General features: G+C 48.0%; 1 protein-coding gene across 3 annotated transcripts in view; it reads left to right on the plus strand.

The window, feature by feature from the left end:
- Positions 1–21,218, plus strand: part of TMEM178B (transmembrane protein 178B) — a 338,156-nt gene that overhangs the window by 287,031 nt on the left and 29,907 nt on the right. For all 3 annotated transcript variants that reach the window (XR_004321309.1, XM_032483512.1, XM_006185356.3), the window contains exon 3: positions 13,749–13,886. Coding sequence is in view for 2 of the 3 variants with exons in the window: in XM_032483512.1 (XP_032339403.1) it covers positions 13,749–13,886 (138 nt within the window). In the remaining variant the exon portion in view is untranslated. The remainder of the gene's footprint in view (positions 1–13,748; positions 13,887–21,218) is intronic.

Here is a 21,218-nt window from a genome sequence, read left to right on the forward strand (position 1 = left end):
TTTTCTCCTAAGTTCTAACAGAACTTAGCTGGTTATACCAAGAACATCTTTGTTTCCAAACCATCACCAAGATTTATCCTGTGGCTCTAAGTCAGCATGTTACACTAGTAATTGTGAAGACAAAAATGCTATACAGGATTGTGTAGAATATACCATCTTCCTGTTGTTCCTCAAATATGAAAAGCAGATTCCTGCCTCAGTGCTTCAGCTTTTGTTGCTTCCTCTTCCTGGAAGGCTTTCCCCCCAGATATCCACATGTCCGTTCCCTCACTCCCTCAGGTGTCTGCTTAAAGGTCACTTAATTAAGAGAGCGCTTCTAACCTCCCTATACTAACTAGTAACTCCCCCGCTTCCACCCCACTCCATTGCATCCCCTGACCCACTTTATTTTTCTTCAGAGCGTTTATCACCACCTTTCATGTTGTGACGTACGTGTATATGAGTACCATTAGCCTCTCTTCCAGGAAAGTGCCCTTCATGAAGTCAGGGGCTCCGTTTCATTGTAGCACGTAACTGCTGCTTGATAAACATGCATTGAATGAATAAATGAATATAAGTTGACCCCAAAGAGGGAATTTCTGTTTATGAATTGTTCTCAAGTGGAGGCTAGGATATAATTTTAGTTTCCTTCTACAGAGGCCCTTTTCTTGGCAAGATCTTTCTTTGAATGAGCTTTAACCATCTGCCAAAGAAGCCAAGGTCGCAGATAGCCTCCAAAGACAAATCAGAAGAGCCACAGAGGAAGGCACGAGGGGAAAGGAGAGGTCAACCAGGTCCACTCACTGACTGCCGATCACTAGCAAGCATCCCCTTAACAGGGGAGAGAACCAGAGCGAGGGGAAGGAAGCGCTGACCCCGAGGAGGCAGCAGCCCTGCCGTCTCATACACGTGACTCCCAGCCTTGTGGGAGGTGTACAGCCTCCCTTGATTTATGTTACCTACTTGATTTATGATCGTTTAGCACTTCTCAAAAATGGCTCCATGATATAGTAGTAGTGTTTTAGTAACATGTTCATTATTTTTGAATTGTGCTCCATCACTTGAGCTAAAGACAAGCTGGTATATTGCAAAAAATGGGGCTGAAAATCGCAACTACTAAAGCAGAACCATCTGGTCTATCCCTAGACCTCCAGGCAGGAAAAGTATTATTATCCTCATTTTAGAAAGGAGAGGAACACTGAAATTACATGACTTACCTACGGTGCTAGAACTGACTGCAGGAATCAAAGGCCAGACCTCCTGTTCCCCAGAGCAGTGCTCCCCCACTACTCCATGGTCCTTACCACTCCAAAGTCTTTTTTTTTTCTGCCACACTGCCTGTTCCTGCCATCCCATGCACATGGATTTTGGAAGACCTTTCCACTTAAATGTGGACAGAGGTAAGCACACACTTCTTAGGCCCTTTCATAATCATATTTCTAAATTAGAAAACAGAATTTGCCAGGATTATAAATTTGAAGATTTGGGGAAGGGCCAGGGAGGGGGAGAAATTATTTATCTTGTATTTCCCACGTTGTTTGTAATGACTGGCGTACCCTGAAGCTGCTAAGTACACATTATTAGCTGATACCAGTAACGCCCGCTGGGCCCATTGTGTTTGTTCCTCTGCCTTGTAGCCTCCCAGTGAACATGAATGATCACTGGCATTTGTGATGGCACTTCACAGTTTACAAAGGGCTGTCACAGATCCCACTTGATCAATGACTCTAGGAGGCTGTAAAGCACAGTGATTAAAAGCCTGGGTTCTGGAGTCTCCTACTTCCAAGCTGCCTGACTTAGGGCAAGTTACTCATTATCTCATCAGTAAAAGGAGAATTAGAAGCGCATCAATTTGTGGGGAAGATTAAATGTGATCACGTAGAGGAAGTGCTTCAGGACATGCCTGGCACATAAAAAAGGCTAGCTGTGTTACCATCATCATCATCATCATTCTTGTTTCAGACATGACTTGCGTAAGGTCACTTATGACCAATTTATTGAAAAGGCTGCATCTGCAACTCTATTTCTTTCTTTTTTTGGCCCATTCTGTCTGGTCTCCTGTTCCTAGTTGACATCTCTGAGAGATCCCCATAGTTTCTTTGGGAACCCTTCAGGTATTAGTAAACTAGGAAACTTTCATTTGTAGATATCAAAACTGGAGTCAGATCTAGTATCAGACTGGCAGTCTTGGATTTAGTCTAAATTTTCTCCCTTCTCCAAAGCGTGGCTTGACTTCTGGAAAACTGCAATGAGAGAGAAGGTCTGTTCTGCTGCTTCTTGAGCATCGTAACACCTGCTTGTCTTTAGCCCTACTCTGTCTGCTTCTTCTAGGGTTGGAGGAGCAGGGGACAGAGGGGAGAAGGATGAGTAAAGGGCCATGGGGTCTAGTCTGCCTGGTGGGTTGCTCTCTGTTAGTGCCCTGCGTGTGGCAGGGCCCACGTGCCTGCTCTGTCTCTCACAGGGTCCCTTTGTGATTCCTTTGGAAAAGCTTCTCAGTGAGTGACCACACGTTATCGTTTCCTGATGTGGGCAGTGCCCCTTCCAGCTGACTTCCTATTCCGTCCCCAGCCCCCACTTTTGATGCTACCCCCTCCAATGGAGACTCAGTTGGAGTCCTCACACCCTACCAGGCAAAGCTCTTGGGTAGCGTCTTTTCAAGGAACTTTTAGTCTTCGTTGGCATCCACTTGGCCCATGGAGAAAGCACAGCATCCTTCCCCAGCTAGACTGAGTGCAAAGCTTTGTCTTTGTTCTGCTGCTGCGGGCAGCCCTTACCAGCCTCTTATCTCATTTTTTTAGGCCACATGTCGGTACTGCATCCTCTAACCTCTAGGAGACCTGTGTGCGTTCTCCAAGTGGTTCTCTCAAGGGTCCTTTTCTTGGCCTGAGGAGGTGGTGCTGATAGTGACAGTGGAGAAGCTTCCAAGGGAAGCAGGAAAAACACACAGCCCACTGCTGACTCTTACTGCTAAGAACCTTCGCACATCAATCTCTCCTTCCTCACCTCCTATTAAACTGAAGCTGGAGAAGGCTCTACAAGTTGCCAAACCCTCATAGCAAGTTCTGCATGATGTCTGACCCCTCTCCTTAGAAATCTTGTCCATTGAAATATAATGCAAACCACATTCAAATTTAAAATTTTCTCTTAGCTGCATTAACTATGTAAAAAGAAACAGAGAACATTAATTTTAGTAATAAATTTTCTCTAATCCAGTATATACAAATACTGTCACATTGACATGTAAGCAATATAAAAATTATTGAGTTACTTTATGAAAACTCATACCAAGTCTTCAACAACTGGTTTGTATTTTACACTCACACGTCTCAATTCGGGTCCTTGATGGCAGATTCAAGTACTCAACACCCACACGTGGCCAGGGGCTGCCAGATGGCCAACACAGCTCTAGTTATGGAGGGAGCAGGGGCTGGTCGTCTGTTGTTCTCAGCTCCATTTGTTGTTTTCTGTGTATTGTTCTGAGCTTCGGAACTAAGAGTTCGGTGTGACCTGTCCAATGCACTCCAGCCATCATGTGGAGAACCGGGACTCAAATGCAGGTCTTCACACATCATGTTCAGTGTTTGTTTCTACAGCATCGTTTTGTTCGAACAGAAATTGCTATACTTGTTCATAGGAACCTCATTAGTTGAAGGGACATTTGGGGTAAGAAAGTTGCTATAGAGACATCCATGTGAGTCATTTGAAGTTCTGGGGTATCTGCGAAGTCCCTAAAGCTTGGGATGTAGTCAGAGGGTGTGTACTGAGGGAACCCACGCACCTCCCTGGAAGAATCACGTGCAGAGAGATTGGCAGCAGTGGGCAGTGACTTCTTCGAGCCCCACTGCTGGCAATCAACCCGTGCTGACCGGAGCTGGAGCTGCCCTCCCGCGGCAGGTGTTTCCACAGTATGTGCTATTGGCTAAGGAAAAGCATAGCAAGTCTTTAGCATGCACTGTTAAAAAGAGAAAGGAACTAGTAAGTGGCAGTGTGTCTTTAAGAAGGGCGTACTCGTGAGAAGGACTCTGTGGCCAGGCCTGAGATCACCGCTGTCTATCAGCTAAGTTTGCCTCGTTGTTTCTATTTAGAACTTTAAAAAACAATAAAGCTCACCTCTCCCAGAGAACTCAAAGTATGACCCTTAAAGTAACACACTCTCATTGTGGAAAAGAACAAACAAAACCCCGAATATCTCCATGCAGGAAGGTTCCCTGTTAGCACTTGGTGGACTTCTTTCTTGGTTTTCCTAACCGAGTGAGTGTGACGTACTTGGGTGAACATAGGTACGACCGTAGCCTGGGGGGTCGTATGAAATATGTGGGCTTGAGCATGACTTTTCATTTAATATTCTGTTATGAACTTTCCCCTTGTCAGTGACATTCTTCAAAAGAGTCATTTAAAAAGATGGATAATATTCCATTACATTTTACTGAATGTCAAATTCTTTTCCAGGATTTCATGTGGCATGCAATCTGGAAAGGACTGAGGCAGACTGAGGCCCTTTCCCAGGCCTGCCTCTTACTGGCTATGTGACCTTGATCGACTGAAATGACAGTGTCTCAGTTTCTAAGTCTACACAGTGAGAAAAACAGAATCTCACTTATAGAACCACGGGGAGGCTTGATGGGCGTGTCCTGTGTAAACTGCTCAGCACTGCCTGCGTGTAGTAAATGCACAATAAATATCCATTCCCATTTATCATCCTCTTCCCCAGGGCTTTCAAATTCTTTGCCATCAACCAAATTCTTTACCTGAAGCATTTTTCTGGAAAGCGTAGCCCTGTCTAAGGTGCCCATGTGTCTTCTGATTGCTTTGTGGGGACTATGGGAGCACATTATTGCCAAAACACCCTGATTTCTTTCCTCCACACTCAGAGCAGCTGTCAGTGACACGGGATATAGAGGAGGAGAAATGGGAGCTTCTCTGGGGTGGGACAGAGGTTGTACTGGTCTAGCTTACCACTCCCCGGAGGAAGACCCCTGGGGAGCCAGAACCCGGCCCCAGGTGGGTTTACTCAGGTGTATCTGGTTGGCAGAGCTGCAGTTTCTGCCTTAGCAGTGTGGCCGCAGGGAGAAGGGAGTCATTCTTGAGGTGTTTTTTTTTGTTTTTTTTGGTTTGGGACTCTGCCTCTTGGTTCTGGGTTTTTTCCCCACTTCTTTCTTCTCTCCAGGCACTTGCTTTAGCTGCTGACCTAGCTTTCTTTCATCAGGCGAGTACAAATTTTGCAATTTGCCTTCCCTTGTTTTGACAATGGATGTGATTTGTACATGGCAGCATCGCATAATGTCCCTATTTATGGCGGCTCTCTAATCCGGAGGTAGGGTTTAGGAGCAGGAAGCTTCGAGCCCGTCTTCTGACCCAGAAACCACTTCTTATTTCTACAGCATCTCCCTTCCCCTACGATCTCTTCCTGACTTGGGGCGGGGGGAGGTGCAGCACAGAAAGGTCTGTTGGGTTCGTAATCTGTGAGATATCCTATGTGCTCATTAAACTTTACAGTAAGGAGCCCCCACGTTGCATGGCTCTGTGCGATCTGGAATCTGAACCCGTGTTGCTATTTCCTTTGTGTAGAACAATGAAAAGCTATGTGGAATTGTTAAGCCATAGTTAATGCTGCTTTTTAAAAATAAGATTGGAGGAGAGAGAAATTGGCTGCAAGTCACAATGACATTTGAGTCACTGAAGTGGGTTGAATTGGGGAAGCACATCCTCCTCACCCTGCTTTAGTCCGTGGCGCACAGTTTTAGTAATCGTTACAGGATGGAATGGTGATCTTATTTAGAAAACATTTATTGAGCACCTGCTTATGTCAGGCAGTGCACTGGGGACAAGGAAGACAAACCCGGTGTGACCACAGCCCCTGAACAAGGTCACATTTGTTGGAGGGAGGGAGACATAAATAATGGCAGTAAGACATGGTAAGTGCTAGAGAACTGATATCAACCAAGTGCCACAGGGGCCACAGGCACTGGACACCGGTGTCTACTAAAAGTACCCTGGCAGCCTCCCAGACACTTACTTTTTAGGGAAATTTTAAGGAGGATGAGAAGCTCGCCAGGTGGAACGTGTGGGCAGCCATGTTGGCAGAGAGCACAGCGCCATCAAGGAAGGAGGGAGCAAAGTGCCAGGCCGCTCGGGAACTGCAGTTTGTCATGGCCGCGGCACGGGGGGCTTGGAGGATGGGGGCGCAGGGGTGGGCGGAGGGCACTTTCTCATGGAAACCTGAGAACTGTCTTATTTTCGCGTAAAAATAATTTCTTAAATATAACTACATTACGATGCTGAACCAACTGACACTCTGGAAGAAATCTATAGGCAAACCCTTTTAATCACATATGCAAAGAAGACGTCAACATAGGTTCACAGTCCAGACTTGTGAGCTACGGCTCTCTTTCAGCGTTAGTAACCAGATCGCTGAAGAGTCATTGTCTTGCTTTGTCTCCCTTCCTTCTGGATCAGTACATGCTCACTGCAAGAGCCCAGGTTTCAAGCAGCCTCTACAGCCCCCGGCACCCCTGCTGTTAGCTGCCGTGGCCACCAGCTGTCTTGGTCCCCTGAGGATAGGAAGCATCAACACTTCAGGGTGGATGCATCTCAGTGTTAACAAATAGAAACACAAAGCCTTCGCCCCAAGCCTCTCCTGGTACCTGAGAGGTGTAAGAACAGACTCCAGAAGCCTGTTCCCTCTGGGTGCCAAATCCTTAATTAGAGGCTAACTGCAACACGTTGACCAGCTCTTGGATGATCGTGTACAGCACGTGCCAGAGATGTGGTGCATGGGAAAAAAGAGAGAGAACCTGTTTAATTTAAGTGACTTCCATTTCTACGTACACTTATATAGCTCTAGCTTTGTGCCAGGTACTATTCTAAGCAGTTGATACATATTAACTTATTTAAGCCTCTTAATAACCCTTTGAAAGAGGTATTGTCATAACCTCCACTTATAGATGCAGAAACTGAGATCCAGAGAGGTGGACTTACTTGCTCAAGTTCACACAGCCAGTACTGGCAGAGCCAGGATTTGAACCGGGGCAGCCTGGGTCCCAGAATTCATGCTTCCATTGCCATCTGTTGAGTCTCTATATGGTTACACAGAATCAAAACCTCCGCTTCCTTCAGAGATGGTTGCTGTGCAGCAATTGGTTCCTGGAATATTCCTTTTCCTTTGAATCAGCTTGTCCTGAGTTGATCCCACAGCCAGCATGTTCATGGCCCACTCTCTCTCCACTTCTTACTTTCCAGACTGACCCCTTGGGGCAAAAACCCTGAGTTCTGTCCTCACCACCTGGCTCTGCCTTCCGACTCTTGTGACCTTGAGCCCCAAGGGGCTGTTTAATTCATGAATGCACATCCAGCTCCCAGGGCAGCTGATAGTCTTCCACCCTTGTAGCCAAGGCAGTGTGCTCATGTCACGCAGACGTGCCCTGTGTGGCCAGAGGGGAGGACCTCAGGTCACGCAAATCTCTTGACCCTGGGACTGTTAAAACAGCGTCCTCCCTTTCTGGCTCCTGTCTTTCCCGGCACGGCAAGGTCTCACACGCACTTACACTCACCATTTCTGCTTTTCAATGAGGAGAAAAATTCCAATCCTCATCAGTTATTTTGTGCAAGGTCTTTAAAGAGCAAATAGAAAGATATTCAGAGACCATGTATATTTTCCTTCTCTAAGTGGTGTTTATTTAAATGCAGATATCCTGGTTTCCCGTGTAGAGTTGCAAGCAATACCTTTGCATTTAAATGTTAATAGGAGTGTAAACTTCAAAATCAAAATTCTTCCGGGAGGGAGAACTGCTTTTTCTGGTTCTATTGAATGGTTCTCCTTGCCTTCCCTCCCCCACCCTCCCCAATCACCAACCTCCTTCTCCTGCTACTTTCTGCTGGGCTGAACTAAATTCTGTTTCTAAAATGTTTAGAATGCACCTTTCTCATTTTGGATATTAGAACATCAAACATGAAGGTCCTGGATTACAGATAAAGGACTCAGACCCAGCGTGATTCATGAGAAGATTTTCCTTTATCTCAGCCGTTGCCTGTGGAGTCCAGTTCACCATTCTGGGTTCTTTCTAACGGGATTATTCTTTGGTCAACCCTGCGTCATATTTTAACAAGGCTTCAGATAGGTGTCAGGTTTTCCCCTTTCTTTACTTTCTTTCTTCCTCCCTCACTCCTTCTCTCCCCTCCCTCACTCCCTCTTTCTTCTTTCCTTTCCTTCTTTTCACAAAAAGGCAGGAAGAGATGTGGAAAGAAGTAACAGTTGACCCTTGAACAACACAGGCTTGATCCGCAGGGGTACACTTATTCGTGGGTGTTTTTCAAGAGTGCTCACTGCAGTAGTACAAGATCTGCAGTTGACTGAATCCACGGATGCAGAACCACAGATTCAGAGAAACGGAGTGTACAGAGGGCTGGCTGTAAGTTATAAGTGGATTTTCCACTGTGCTGATGGTCGGCACCCCAACCTCTGCATTGTTCAAGCGTCAGCTGTATAAACTATGTTAATTTCTGGGTGCAAAGTCCTGCTGTGGGCACAGTGAATGATCAAAAAGAGTGAAAAAGGCAGTTTCTTACTCCTGAAGAAATAAAACTGACACATAGTGTGACGCAGATGGACAGGAAAGGGGCCATTTGTAGATGGGTCATTCCATAGGCGGATTGGCCTTTGGGATTGTCTCAAATGCAAACAAAAAGCAGCAAAGATTTAAAGATAATGGAAATAATATCTAATGCCTAAAAACCAAATATGGCAAGTGTAATAACCTTTCTAAGGACCTCATGTACTGAATTTTATGTGTGAATGTGGTATCTGGCTTTATCTTCCTTTTATTTCTTTATTTTCTCTTTCCTGCATTTCCTTATTTTTATCCCGTTGTACTGTGTGTATTTTGTAAGACTAAATCTTTGGAACAGGATAAGACTATTAATCCATAAATTAGAATTGATTTTATAATTTAAATTTATAATATAAATTTAAATGATTTTGACTCTGTTATTATTGGGTATTATTTTTGTCCTTCAGCTAGTTCTTTTCAATAGTGTCCTGTTCTTATTTCATGAAGGCAAACTATGTTTCTTCTTTTATCTTGGGGATATTAATAATACTTTTTAAAATTTATTTTTTATTTTGTATACAATTTTTAAAGGTTACTTCCCATTTATAGTTATTACAAAATATTGGCTATATTCCCTATGTTGTACAATACATTCTTAAGCCTATCTTATCCCCAGTAGTTTTTACCTTTCACCCCCCACCCCTATATTGCCCCTCCCCAACTCTCCCCACCTCTCCCCACTGGTAACCGCTAGTTTGTTCTCCATATTTGTAAGTCTGCTTCTTTGTTGCTGTATTCACTACCTTGTTGTATTTTTTAGATTCCATGTATAAGTGAGATCATACAGTATTTGTCTTTCTCCATCTGGCTTATTTCACTTCGCATAATGCCTTCCAAGTGCATCCATGTTGTTGGAAATGGCAAAATTTTGTTCTTTTTTATGGCTGAGTAATAGTCCATTATATATATATATATATACACCACATCTTCTTTACCTAGTCATCCATTGATGGACACTTAGGTTGCTTCCAGATTTTGGCAATTGTAAATAATGCTGCTATGAACATTGGGGTGTATGCATCTTTTCTAATGAATGTTTTTGGTTTTCTTCAGACATATACCCAGAAGTGGAATTGCTGGGTCATATGGTAGTTCTATTTTTAGCTTTTTGAGGAAACACCATACTGTTTTCCATAGCGGCTGCCCCAATTACATTCCCACTGACAGTGTACAAGTGTTCCCTTTTCTCTACATCCTCACCAACATTTGTCATTTGTGTTCTTTTTGATGATAGCCATTCTGACAGGTGTGAGGTGATATCTCGTGGTTTTGATATGCATTTTCCAATAATAATTATTACTTTTTTTTCTTTTCCCTGCAGTTTGTTTCTTCAAGTTTTTTCTCCCAGGTCATAGCTTTTCTCAGCTATCTGGGGATGCTCATGTTTACAAGTGGACTGCTGAAAGCTGCCTGGAAGCACTGAGTTGGGAGTGGGCTTGTCAATGGGGAGCTTCACTGCAGAGTGGCCAGAGGGGCTGCTTCTGCCCCCACCCCCACCAAAGTGACAGTGTGTCTAGGTACTTTCTCTTGTGCTGGTCATCACCAGAAAGGCCTCTGCCTGCTTCCAGGCTAGAGGGCAAAGGTGTGGCAGTCAGCTTCTGGGAGCCGGGCAGAAGAGGGTGGGCATCTTAACGGTAGACATTCAACATTTTATATGTGCACAGAGACTCACCCCATGTCTAACAACCCTCAGCTGTACCGGCCACCCTCCCCTGTGCTTGTTGGCCCCCACTCCACCCTGGGGGGTGGGGTAAAGGGGTGTCCCCTGGAGGTATGGAGCCGGTGAAGGGGTGAAGGGATTTAGGGTTCTAGTTCTATCTCAAACAACTTGCACCAAATCCTTGTTTTATCTCTCTCCCCTCTGCTTAACTTCCTGATCCAAAGGTGGTTGTTGATGCCAGCTCGTGAGCCTGTTGGGGATTCAGTAGGATGGTTTGCACCTTCTCCCCTGCTGGCTTTAGTCTTGGCCCTTTAGGTCTGCTGAGTTAACTTCACTGTCCATCTGCTTTGCAGCTTCCAATCTTCTGTTTCTGTCATCTCCTTTCCTAGTTTCCTGCATCCTTGTCAATTTCTGCCTTTAGAAAATATCTTGTACTCTAATACTGGCTTTATTTGGGAGGAAGAAATGCTGGATACATTTGTTCCATCTGCCATGATGACCCAGTAGGTCTTTAATTACATTATTAATTTTATTTTCCCACACAACTCAATAACCCACCTCACTCTTTTTTAGCTCACTGGTGTGAGACTACTTGTCAATAAATTATTTAGCTTTTTAAAATCTGGCTTTCCTTCACTGTAAAATAGGAACAGTTCTTGTCCTACCTACAGGTTGTTGCTACAGCTGCCCTGAGTTATACGTAGGTCTGAGGACAACATAACCAACTGTACCTGCACGTCTGTAGCAAAATTAGGCCCATAGGGTGATGGTGAATATCCTCCCGGGTCAGTGAAAATACTCAGGCCTGACCTCTGGTTTCCATCCTTCTTTCCGGAGCAGTGACTTAGCAGGACCCTCAGCTGTGTTGACAAAGCCTCTGGGAGACAGAAGAGTGCACCTAATCTGTGTTGGAGGCAGAGCCCCTCCCTGATCTGGAACATGGGTATTATCTGTCTCAGAACTTCTGGAAGAGGACTTACTCTCTCCATTTCCTTTTCTGCCTTTTGTTATGTTTGTCTTCTAAGTAAACACTTTGCCTTCCTCCTCCAGCAATAATAGCCTTCTGTCTTTTAATGATTTGTGTTTCCCTTTTCCTGCCCAGCCCACTTTTCCATCCCTGGCCCAAGTACATACACCTGATGTGACACATTATCCATTCAGTCCCCCAGGTGGTACTTTTGCTCCCATGGGTGTGCAGAGCGCAGGGACTAGTACCGGCCTTCCAATGAGGAAGGCCAAGTGCGGCGGAAGGGACGCTATGGCTTCAGCAGGGTTGTCCTCTCCAGTGCTGCCGGAGAGGCCAAGGTTTTTCCTAGAAGCCCGCCAGGTACTAAAAAGGGAAGAATCTCCTGACCTGTTCAAGGGGATATAAACCTCCTTTAGACTGAAAATACCCTGGCCTCTCTCTTCCCATGCCCACCACCTCCTTGCCCTTGACCACAGTGGAGAGTGAACTAAGCATCCTTAGCAAAGAGGATCCCATTTCCCGGAATCAGTCCAAATGGATTCAGGAGGGGACCTTTTTCCACCAAGGAGGCAGCTTGGAGCTGGCTCCCTGGAGTCTGCTGTGGTGACAAAGGAAGAAGGGGCTATGGGACTAAGGCTGGGGCAGTGGGGAGATAGGGGGCCAGGACAACCACCGGCCTTTGAAAGAGAAGTGGTGCCAGCCCCACTGGTAGGAATGTTACTCCCTTATTTCACGCTGGCTGCAGATGCTGGAGCAGGGAGCCCGCTCACGAAGCCTGGCGCACATTTGAGCACTGGGACCCAAGGCTCTCAACAAAGTTTCCTCTGACCTGTTTGGTGGTCTGAGCACAGTACGGCATGGTGATCAGGCATCTTTGGCAGTTCACGGAAATGACTCTAGAGGGTATTACTGCTTCTTGGCTGGGGCAGGCTTTCCCGGGTCAGCATGGGTGGGGAGGACCAAGGAGAACTCAGCAGGCACTTGCTCACGGCTCTCCGTGGATTTCTGCCTCTGTGACCAGCCCTGTCCTGCCTCCTGTCAGACCCCTCTTCATCAGGGGGAGGCCCAGATGCTGTTCTGCTTTGCCCTACCCCCACCCTCAACCATCTTCCTCTTGGGGGACAGGAAGGGGCTGCCAGCATCTGATCTTCAGTGTCAGGACAAGGAGTGTTGGCCACATCCATCTGCTGAGGGGAGACAGCGGGAGGTCCCAAGCCAAACTGCCAGGGATCCTCCGTGTGCTCTGCGGATGGGGTAACTGGAGTGAGAGAGGCATCCAGGGGATGCGATGCCTTGTGAGGTGCTCCCCACAGACACCTGGGTGTTTGTTTCCTGGGGATGAGAAGAAACCATCTCAGCTTGCATGATGGGGGGGATGGCGGTTGATGTAGTTGGCTGTCAGGTGCATCCCCCACCCCCACCACCTCACACTTTGCCCAAGAGAGGGGGGTGCCCATGGGGTCTCCAGGCTGCTCTGCAATCCCCACTGCCCCCCCCCCCCGCCGCCCAGGGAAAGGCCCAGGCAAATGGCTTCACTCCTGTTTGGAGCCCCATTGGGGTGTTACCCAGGAGGAAGTAAGGAGGCCAGATGCCAGGGAAGGAGTGTGAGGTGGGGGGGGGGTACACCAGAGGGCATGGGGGGAGCTGGGAGGAAACCAAACCCAGCAAGACGCTGAGTGAGCCTGACTGAGACATGGCAGCAGCTCTGCCCTCTCTTGTCTGCTAAAAATACCGCCTTTCCAGACCGCCCTCCTCCTCCCAGTGCCCGTGCCAGGCTTCATCTGGCAGGGTCAGCAAGGCGAGGAACAGAGAAGGGCCTGATCCGGAAGGCTGGGCTGAGCTGAGGGGGCGGGCTTGTGGGCTCAGTCTGAGAGCAGGAAGTGTGGCTCCCACCCTGCAACCCCACATGCAAGGAAGGCTGAGCCCCTGGGGGCTGGCTTGGAAGGAGAGGAACAGAAGCTGCCAGAAGCTTCCTCCTTATTCCTGACCTCCTGGGAGACCAGAAAAGCCTGGAGGGAAGGGATAGAATTCTTGGCAGGTGCAGGGAGACTGCCAAGACCCTGCCCAGTAATAAGGGTTCTTATCTCCCTGAGAGGTGAGTGATGCTGGGAAAGGACCCAGTAGTTGCACAGATCTGGGTCTGATATCCTGTCCTACCACCAGTAGCTGTACGGCTTTCAGCAAGTTTCTCCATCTTTCAGACAGGGGTGAAGACAGTACCTGTCTTAGAAGGCTGAGGGAGACGCTTGGGAAGGTGGTGCTGCACCCGGCATGACAGAGATATAGAAGAAATGACAACTGTTATGATAATGATCTCTCTTTGTGCTCATGGACCAAGCTGTCTCGGCGTGTGTTGCGCCTGAGGATGCAGTCACCATCAGGGGCTCCGTCCTCTGCAAAGGAAACTCTGTTATGCCAACCTGTCTGTAAAGGACAGGTTGCCTTCCCACCCCCTCCTCCTCGCCCAGGGCTGGGGTGCTCCCGACCCTGAGTTCTGGGCTCTGATGCTAACTGTTGCCCGCCTGCTCTCCCGCAGACCTGCGCAGGATGACGGCCGGCTTCATGGGCATGGCGGTGGCCATCATCCTCTTCGGCTGGATCATCGGCGTGCTGGGCTGCTGCTGGGACCGAGGCCTTATGCAGTACGTGGCAGGGCTTCTCTTCCTCATGGGAGGTAAGCCTTGGGGGCCGGCAGGATGGGAGAACTGGTTACTGGGATTCCAAGAGAACTGCTGGTGGGCACGGCGATGAAGGCCCAGGCCCAGTGGGGCTCTTTCATTCGCTCATTCAGCAAACATTTTTTGACTTCCTCTTAGCCACTCACCACTGCTCTCCTTACCCTTGGGGGTCTGACCACCTGGTGTGGGAGGGACTGTGGGGATGGCATTGAGAGAGGGGTCAGATGTGGGGGCAGCGTGAACCCAGGAGGTACTTGGGGATTTCATACACATACTGTTCTTGGGGGTGGGAGGCAGGTGCCATCTGGGCAGTTTCCCCTGCAAAAGCCTTTGAATGCTACCCCTGTTTCCAAATGAGCCTCTAAAAGTGGTAGGACCTTCTCTCACATCTGTCTCCCTTGCCCTCTGTTACTGCTGTGGCTGTAGAACCAATCCAGTCCTTATGAAGGGTTGTGCATAAGAAGGATTATGTAGCTTTGAGGGATTGGGTTCCAGTCCATGGGAAGTGAAAGTTTATCCATAATCCACATGTGCCTTTTTTCTCCCGGAAGAGCTAAAATGTGCTTTTTGGTCTCCTGAGTTGAGTCTCAGTCCAAAGCTGAAGCTAACCATTTGTTTGCCCAAGCCAGTCCTCTCCCCAGAGGGAAGTAGATGGGTGATGGGTCGCGTGGAGCTGGAAAGAGGGGGAATTGGGCTTGGACAGAGGGAATTAGAAATATATATGGGAGAAGAGGGAAGTGACTCTTGCGTATGGAAACCAGTGTCAGATGTTAGATACCATGTGCACACACCCAGCTCAGGTCTGTTTTGTGTACTGTCTGACTCCATGTCTCTGAGCAGGGGCAGGAGGTAGAGGAGTAGGTCCAGCTAGAGAAAGGAGGCGGCTATCCTTCTAGGTGTGTGGGGTACAGAGGGATCTGGGGGCCGGTGAGCTGTGGGTTAGGAGAGGAGGAAGGGAATTGCAGGCTTCAACTCGGGGCCTGACTGTTTACCCTGACTCCCCCAAAGCACAGGCATCCTGTGCCTCCCAAATTCTCTTCCGTCAGAGTCAGAGCTGCCTCCCTGTGGGCCCCACACCTGCCTTAGGGCAGAGGCTGGGGGAGGGAGAGGCATGGGTGGGTGTGGCGATCTCCCCCCTCATTCGGATCTCCCACTGAGACAGGGGCCTGGGTGTCACGCTCACTGAAGCCAGGAGTCACGCTTGGCCCGTGATTTCTTTACTTTGTTTTAGCAACACACATCCTTCCTGCTGCCACCTTCCTGTCAAAATCTTCCGTGGACCCCGAAATGTGAAAAGATAAAAGTGGAGTGGCTCTGTCTGTAGTGAGCATTCTCTTGAAGCCTCTTCTGGTCGTACAGAGACAGGCTCCAGTAAAACGGGGCTTTTCTAAGCTCTAGAGGGCCCTCCCAGGAATCCGAGGAAAGCTGAGCAAACAGGCCCGGGGCAGAACAGGAATCCCAGAGCCCTGGGAGCTGACGGGGTTTCATCTCCGCCTCTTCCGGGGCGAAGTGGCTCCCTGCACGGTTCCCTTTCTGCAGGCCAGACCCTCAGCTCACATCCTGCCCAGGCACTAAGCCTCCAGCACCTTCAGCTCCAACAGCTTCCAGAGAAAGAGAGCGTGTGACGGGCCCACTGGTGGTTCCAGGCCAGGCCGCGCACCACGGTGACTGGCTGGGGTCACCGGGATGCCTTCTACTCACCTGAGACCTTGGGCGGGATCTCCCGTGGAGGGGGCGTGGGGGCAGACAGTGAGGGGCAGGAGGGGGCCTGGAACCCTGCCCCCCGGTTGCCTAGGGCTCCAGGGATGCCGGTCTGAAAGTCCCTGGGCTGGACTGAGCATCTGAGGCCCCTGCCCACAGGGTGTGTGCGTGAGGATGTTGCTTAACTTTTGCCTGATTGGTGATTCTTAAACACCACCCAGTGGAATCATCTGCAGAGGTTTAAAAAGTACTGATGCTGGGGTCTCATCCCAGACTGATCCAAGCTGAATTTCTGGGGGCGACCCTAATGTCCAGTAAGGGGTGAGAGCTGGGGGAACAGAAGAGATTGCTTCAGTGCGGAGCTAGGAAGGGAGCAGGCTCCACGCAGGAGCTGTGCTCTCCCCATCCCTGCTCGGCACAGGGGGCGGCTGAGAGGTTGGGTGTCAACCCAGAAATGGTGCCTTGCCCTGGGGAACCCTGCGCGTCCACAAGAGACATTTCAACACCAACCCCCCCAGAACCCATCCAGTTCCTGCCCTCCAGGTGTCAACCTTCTAGGGTTGACCTGACTAAGAGCTTGGAGAGTCAGCTACCTGTGACAGCCACCTTGTGAACATGACAAAGCAACCAGTCTCTCAAACTGTAGACAAAAAGGCCCTATGGCCTTAGCTTTCACCCAGATTGGCATCACAGGCACCTATAACTGGGCACAGACTAGTGCCCAAGGGGTTAGATTGGGTGGCCAGGGAGAACAGGTGGTGGGGACTGGAGCTCGCCAGGCCTGGGGGTGGTGAGCAGGTGGAAGAGGAGGGGTTGGCAGGAGTAGAAAAGGTCAGTTTAAAGTCAGGAGTCTGAAGGTAGAATTGCAGTTGACTTTAGATGAAACGACCAGGGCCAAAATAAAAACACAGGAGTCCGATCCACAACCTCTCCTCTGTTCCCACGTGAAGGGAGGTGGCCCACCCTGGGTGCTGCTCTTTTCCAGATTTAACTATTTCCCAGGTTAAAGAGAGGGCACCCCATACCTCCTGAGATGACTAGCAACAAATTGTTTAATTAACGCTCAACTCAGAGGAAGCCATTCATTAAGTGTGGCAGCTCTACTGGGCCAGGAAGCTAGGAGGTGGGGATGGGTGTAGGATCCAGTTTGGCAGGGCCTCCAGGGGAGAATCTGGCCCAGACTGGCACACCACCATTCTCGTGCCAGCAACTGCCACAAACAAGATGAAATCATCAGTGGGATTCAGAACCACAGGAACAGGATGACATGGAGCCGGGGAGGCAGCGTGGCAGGGAGCATGTGACTGCTGCTTGTAATTCACCCACTGGGTGAACCTCTGAGCCACCTCATGGACACAGTCCACAAGATGAGTGTGAACATCCAATCCATGCCCTACTCCATCAGCACCCCTCTCCCACATCCTCCCCCACTCTTGGAAGGTATCTGTCATCTCTGCCATGAGCTTTTGTCTAGGCTAATGCTGGAGCCTCCTATCCAGAATCTGGTACCCAGCAATCAGTCCATCACACAGCAGTTGGTGTAATATTTTTAAAACTGTAAAGCAGATATTCATTCATCTACTAACAATGCTCCAAAAGCTTACACTTGAACTTAAAATCCAAATTCCTTACCCTTCTTTAGAAGCTCTTAGTGAGCTTGGGCTGCTATACAAAATACAGAGATTGGGTGGCTTATGAAAAACAGAAACTTATTTTTCACTGTTCTGGAGGCTTGGAAGTTCAAGATCAGGACATTGGCAGATTCATTGTCTGGTGAGAACCTGCTTTCTGGTTCAGAGTTGGCATCTTCTCGTGTGTTCTCATGTGGCAGGAGAGGCAAGGGACCTCTCTGGGGCCTCTTTTTAAGGTCATTAATGCCATTTGCGAGGGCACCACCCTCATGACCTAATCACCTCCCAAAGGACCGTCCATTTAATACTATCATCTTAGGGGTTGGCATTTCAGCATATGAATTTGGGGGCACGCATTCAGTCCATAGTGGAAACCCCATGTAATCGGGCTCATTCTACCTCCCTCATCTCCTTTCCTGTTCTTTCTCCTGTACTCACGTCACTCCAGCCACACCAGTCACACCAGCTGCCTCTCTCTTGGAACAGGCATAATTTCACTTCAGGGCCCTGGAGCTGCTTGCTCTCTTTGCCCGCAGTGCTTTCCCTGCCAATGCCTCATGACTGGCTCCTCTTAGATTTAGGCTTCAAATGAATAGTCCCCCTCAGAGAGGGCTTCCTTGGCCACCCAGTTTAATGAAGCCACTCAGTCACGCTCTGCATTTTAATTGATTTAATTTTCTGCAGCACACCCACTACTTTATGAAATGTTTATTGTTATGTTTTGGTTTTGGTTGATTTTTTTTTTTTTTTAGCAGCTTATAACAAACATTTGTTTTCTCACAGTTTCCATGAATCAGAATTCCAGGCAACTGGGTTCTCTGTGCTCTCTGCTCAGGGTCTCACAAAACTGCAGTCAAGGTATCAGCCAGGGCTGGGGTCTCATCTGAGGCCAGGGTCCTCTTCCAGTTTCATGAAGCTATTGGCAGAATTCGTCTCCTGCAGCTGTAGGTCTCGTGGATGCTGGCTTAGGCGAAGCCAGCAGTAGAGCCTCTGACTTCTTCTATCTCTGACCTTCAGATTCTTTATTTTTTAATAGACTTTTTTTTTTTTAGAACAGTTTTAGGTTTACAGAAAAATTGAGCAGATAGTACAGAGAGTTCCCAAATTACCTTTTATCCCTGCACACAGTTTTCCCTATTATTAGCATTTTACATCAGTACATTAATTACAATTAACAAATTTTGGTACATAATTATTAACTGATGTCTATAGTTATTCAGATTCTAGGTTTGACCTGATGTTCCTTTTCTGTTCCTGGGTCCCATCCAAGATCCCCCATTACGTTTAGTTGTCATGTCTTTTTGGGCTCCTCTTGGCTCTGACAGTTTCTTAGACTCTCCCTGCTTTTAATGACCTTGACCGTTGAGTACTTGAGGCGTACTGGTCATCTATATTGTTAAGGTGCTGCTCAGTTGGAACTTGTCTCATACTTTTCTCATGATCTGGCTGGGTTATGGGCTTGGCGGAGAAAGCTCACACAAGTAAAGGACCATTTTCATCACTCTTTTCGAGGGTATGTACTATCGCCATGATTTATGACTGTCAAGATTGCTCCTGATCACCTGGCTGGAGTAGTGTGTGTCAGGTTTCTGTACCGTAAATTACTCTTTCCACCCTCGCCGCCCCTCCCCTTTCCATACTGTCTACTTTGGAAGGAAGTCACTAGACACAGGCCATACCTTAGAAGTCAGGGGTTATGTTTCTCCCCCTTTAGGGTGGAGTAACTACCTAAGTTATTTGGAATTCTTCTGCATGGGAGATTTGTCTCTTGTTCCCTTTTTATTAATTTATTCAATTATTTATTTATGTCAATGTGGACTCATGAATATTTATTTTAGACTTTGGGTTATAATACAATACTGTATTTTATTGTCCAGTTGTTCCAGCTTTGGCCATTGGGAGCTCTTTCCATTGGACCCTGGGACCCTTTGGCACACTCCTATTAGTGTGGGATTTTGTTTTTGCCTTTTGTGAGTATGTCCTTAGTTTTTGGCACAACCGGGTACTCTGGGCTCATCTTGTATATTTCCCGCCCCGGTCTTAGAACTGGCCATTTCTCCGAGGAGCCTGGTTCCTTGTACTGGAGAATGGTATTGGAAACCAAGATCTGGGCACTAGGTGTCTGCGTGTTTTATTAACATTCTGTATTTGCTCATCACCTCCCACTCCCCGCCTCCCACCACCGACATAGATGTAGCTTCCTGAGCCCCAGAACCTCGTCTGGCTTGTTCTCTGAGGTACCCCCTATGTCTGAAACAACAGTGTCTGCAGTCTCCAATGTCTGTGAAATGCATGTATCAGAAAAGGGAATTATGTGCAGCAGAGAAGGTGTTTTGTTTTTTCCTGACAGAGCAGCAGTCCTTCAAGAAATGAGCCTATCTTATCTTCTGCTCCTGGTCGACCTTCTCCCCTTCCGTAGGGTTCCTGACTCTCTGTCTTTACTTGAACATTCCTGGGGTCTGTCTCAACTTCCTTTTGGAAGGAGGGTATGAAGTATATATGAATTCACAGCGAACTTTGTATCTTTAATTTGGACTCCCAGAGTTTTAGAGCTGAAAGTGGCCTTAGAGACCTTCCAGTCCCACCTTCTTGTGTTTCTGGATAAGAGTAGTTATGTCAGTTGTCCTAGGTCACCCACCCTAGTGGCAAACATGAGACCAGAGCCCAGCCTGTGACACCAGCCTGGGTACTTCCAGCCCATCCTGCTGCCTCTGCTTTCATCCCCCCGTGTTGGAGATATCAGGACCCCTTGTGCCACACACACGTCTCCCGATGCTGGCACGACTCCAGTTCTGTGCTTCTAAGCAGGAGCCAGTCCCAGAATCTTGTTCCACACCCTTTCTGTTCCTCCCTCCTCAAAGCACACAGGGGCATATGGAGGAGATGGTGGCCAGATGAGGACACAGGTGATAATGGGAAAAGGAAGTCATTTAAAGGTCCTTTTCCTCCCACCTGTGATCAGTGTAACCTTTTCCACCTTTCCAGTCAGACAGGAGAGTGAAGAGAATGCCCCAGAGCGGCTCAGACTATCCAGTTTGAGTGATTGCAGTAATTTGCAAGCCAGTGATGCCAAATGGCTCCCCTCTCCACCAGGCTCATCACTGAGCAGTTCAGCTGTGCAGTGAACCCCCGGGCACCCCTCGTCTGATAGACAAAGACCTTGATAAAGGCCCAGCAATTCTGAAAATGTTTGAGTCTAAGATGAAAAATCCAAGGCTTAGATGTCTTGACTGAATGACTGTTTCTTTCGGGCAGCAAAGTGCTTTTAGGGATGCTCTGAGGTAGAGCAACATCCAGTCTTCTCCATCAGCCTCTCCCCGCTGTCCTTCTGAGCTCCGCTGTCCTTACAACTCAGAAACACGGCCGGGACTGCGTCTCTGTAAGTCCAGCAAGCACCACACCTCAAAACTCGTGATTCGTGGGTGAGAGAAAGGCAACCGTGTGAGTTAGATACCGTTCTGGGGAAGAGGCGTAAATTCAGTGAGGCAATGGCTTAGCATGATGCACACTTATGAGAAATCCTCAATAAACAGTAGTTGTTACTATTGTATATAATTGGTGGAAAAGTGGTAGTCAGTGTCATACGTGTACCCTAAGTAAAGCCCATTCTAACAGGCAGAGGAGTCTCTATAATCTCTCATGACCAAAGGAGGGCGTAACACCCATCTACGTACCCTGCTAAACGGCTTTTGTAGTTTCATGTGAGATTTCACTACAACATCACGGCTCTCCTCTTGACTTTTTGTCTTACAGCCTTTCTTTCAAAATCCTAAGCAGAGGTTCACAGACCACTTCCTACCTTGGAACATGTCTTGCCCTTTGGAAGGTGCATATTTGAATATTTATTAGCATTTTATAATTACAATCAAAACAAAGACATTTGGGGGAGGACATGCATTGTCAGGAGGATTAGGAAATAACATGCACGCTTGTCTAATGTGGACCCAGGGGCCAGGACGGATCACTCTAGGGACAGGATAAGACGGAGCAGACCCT

Source organism: Camelus ferus, chromosome 7 (assembly GCF_009834535.1).
Source record: "Camelus ferus isolate YT-003-E chromosome 7, BCGSAC_Cfer_1.0, whole genome shotgun sequence".
In the NCBI taxonomy this organism is placed as follows: domain Eukaryota; kingdom Metazoa; phylum Chordata; class Mammalia; order Artiodactyla; family Camelidae; genus Camelus; species Camelus ferus.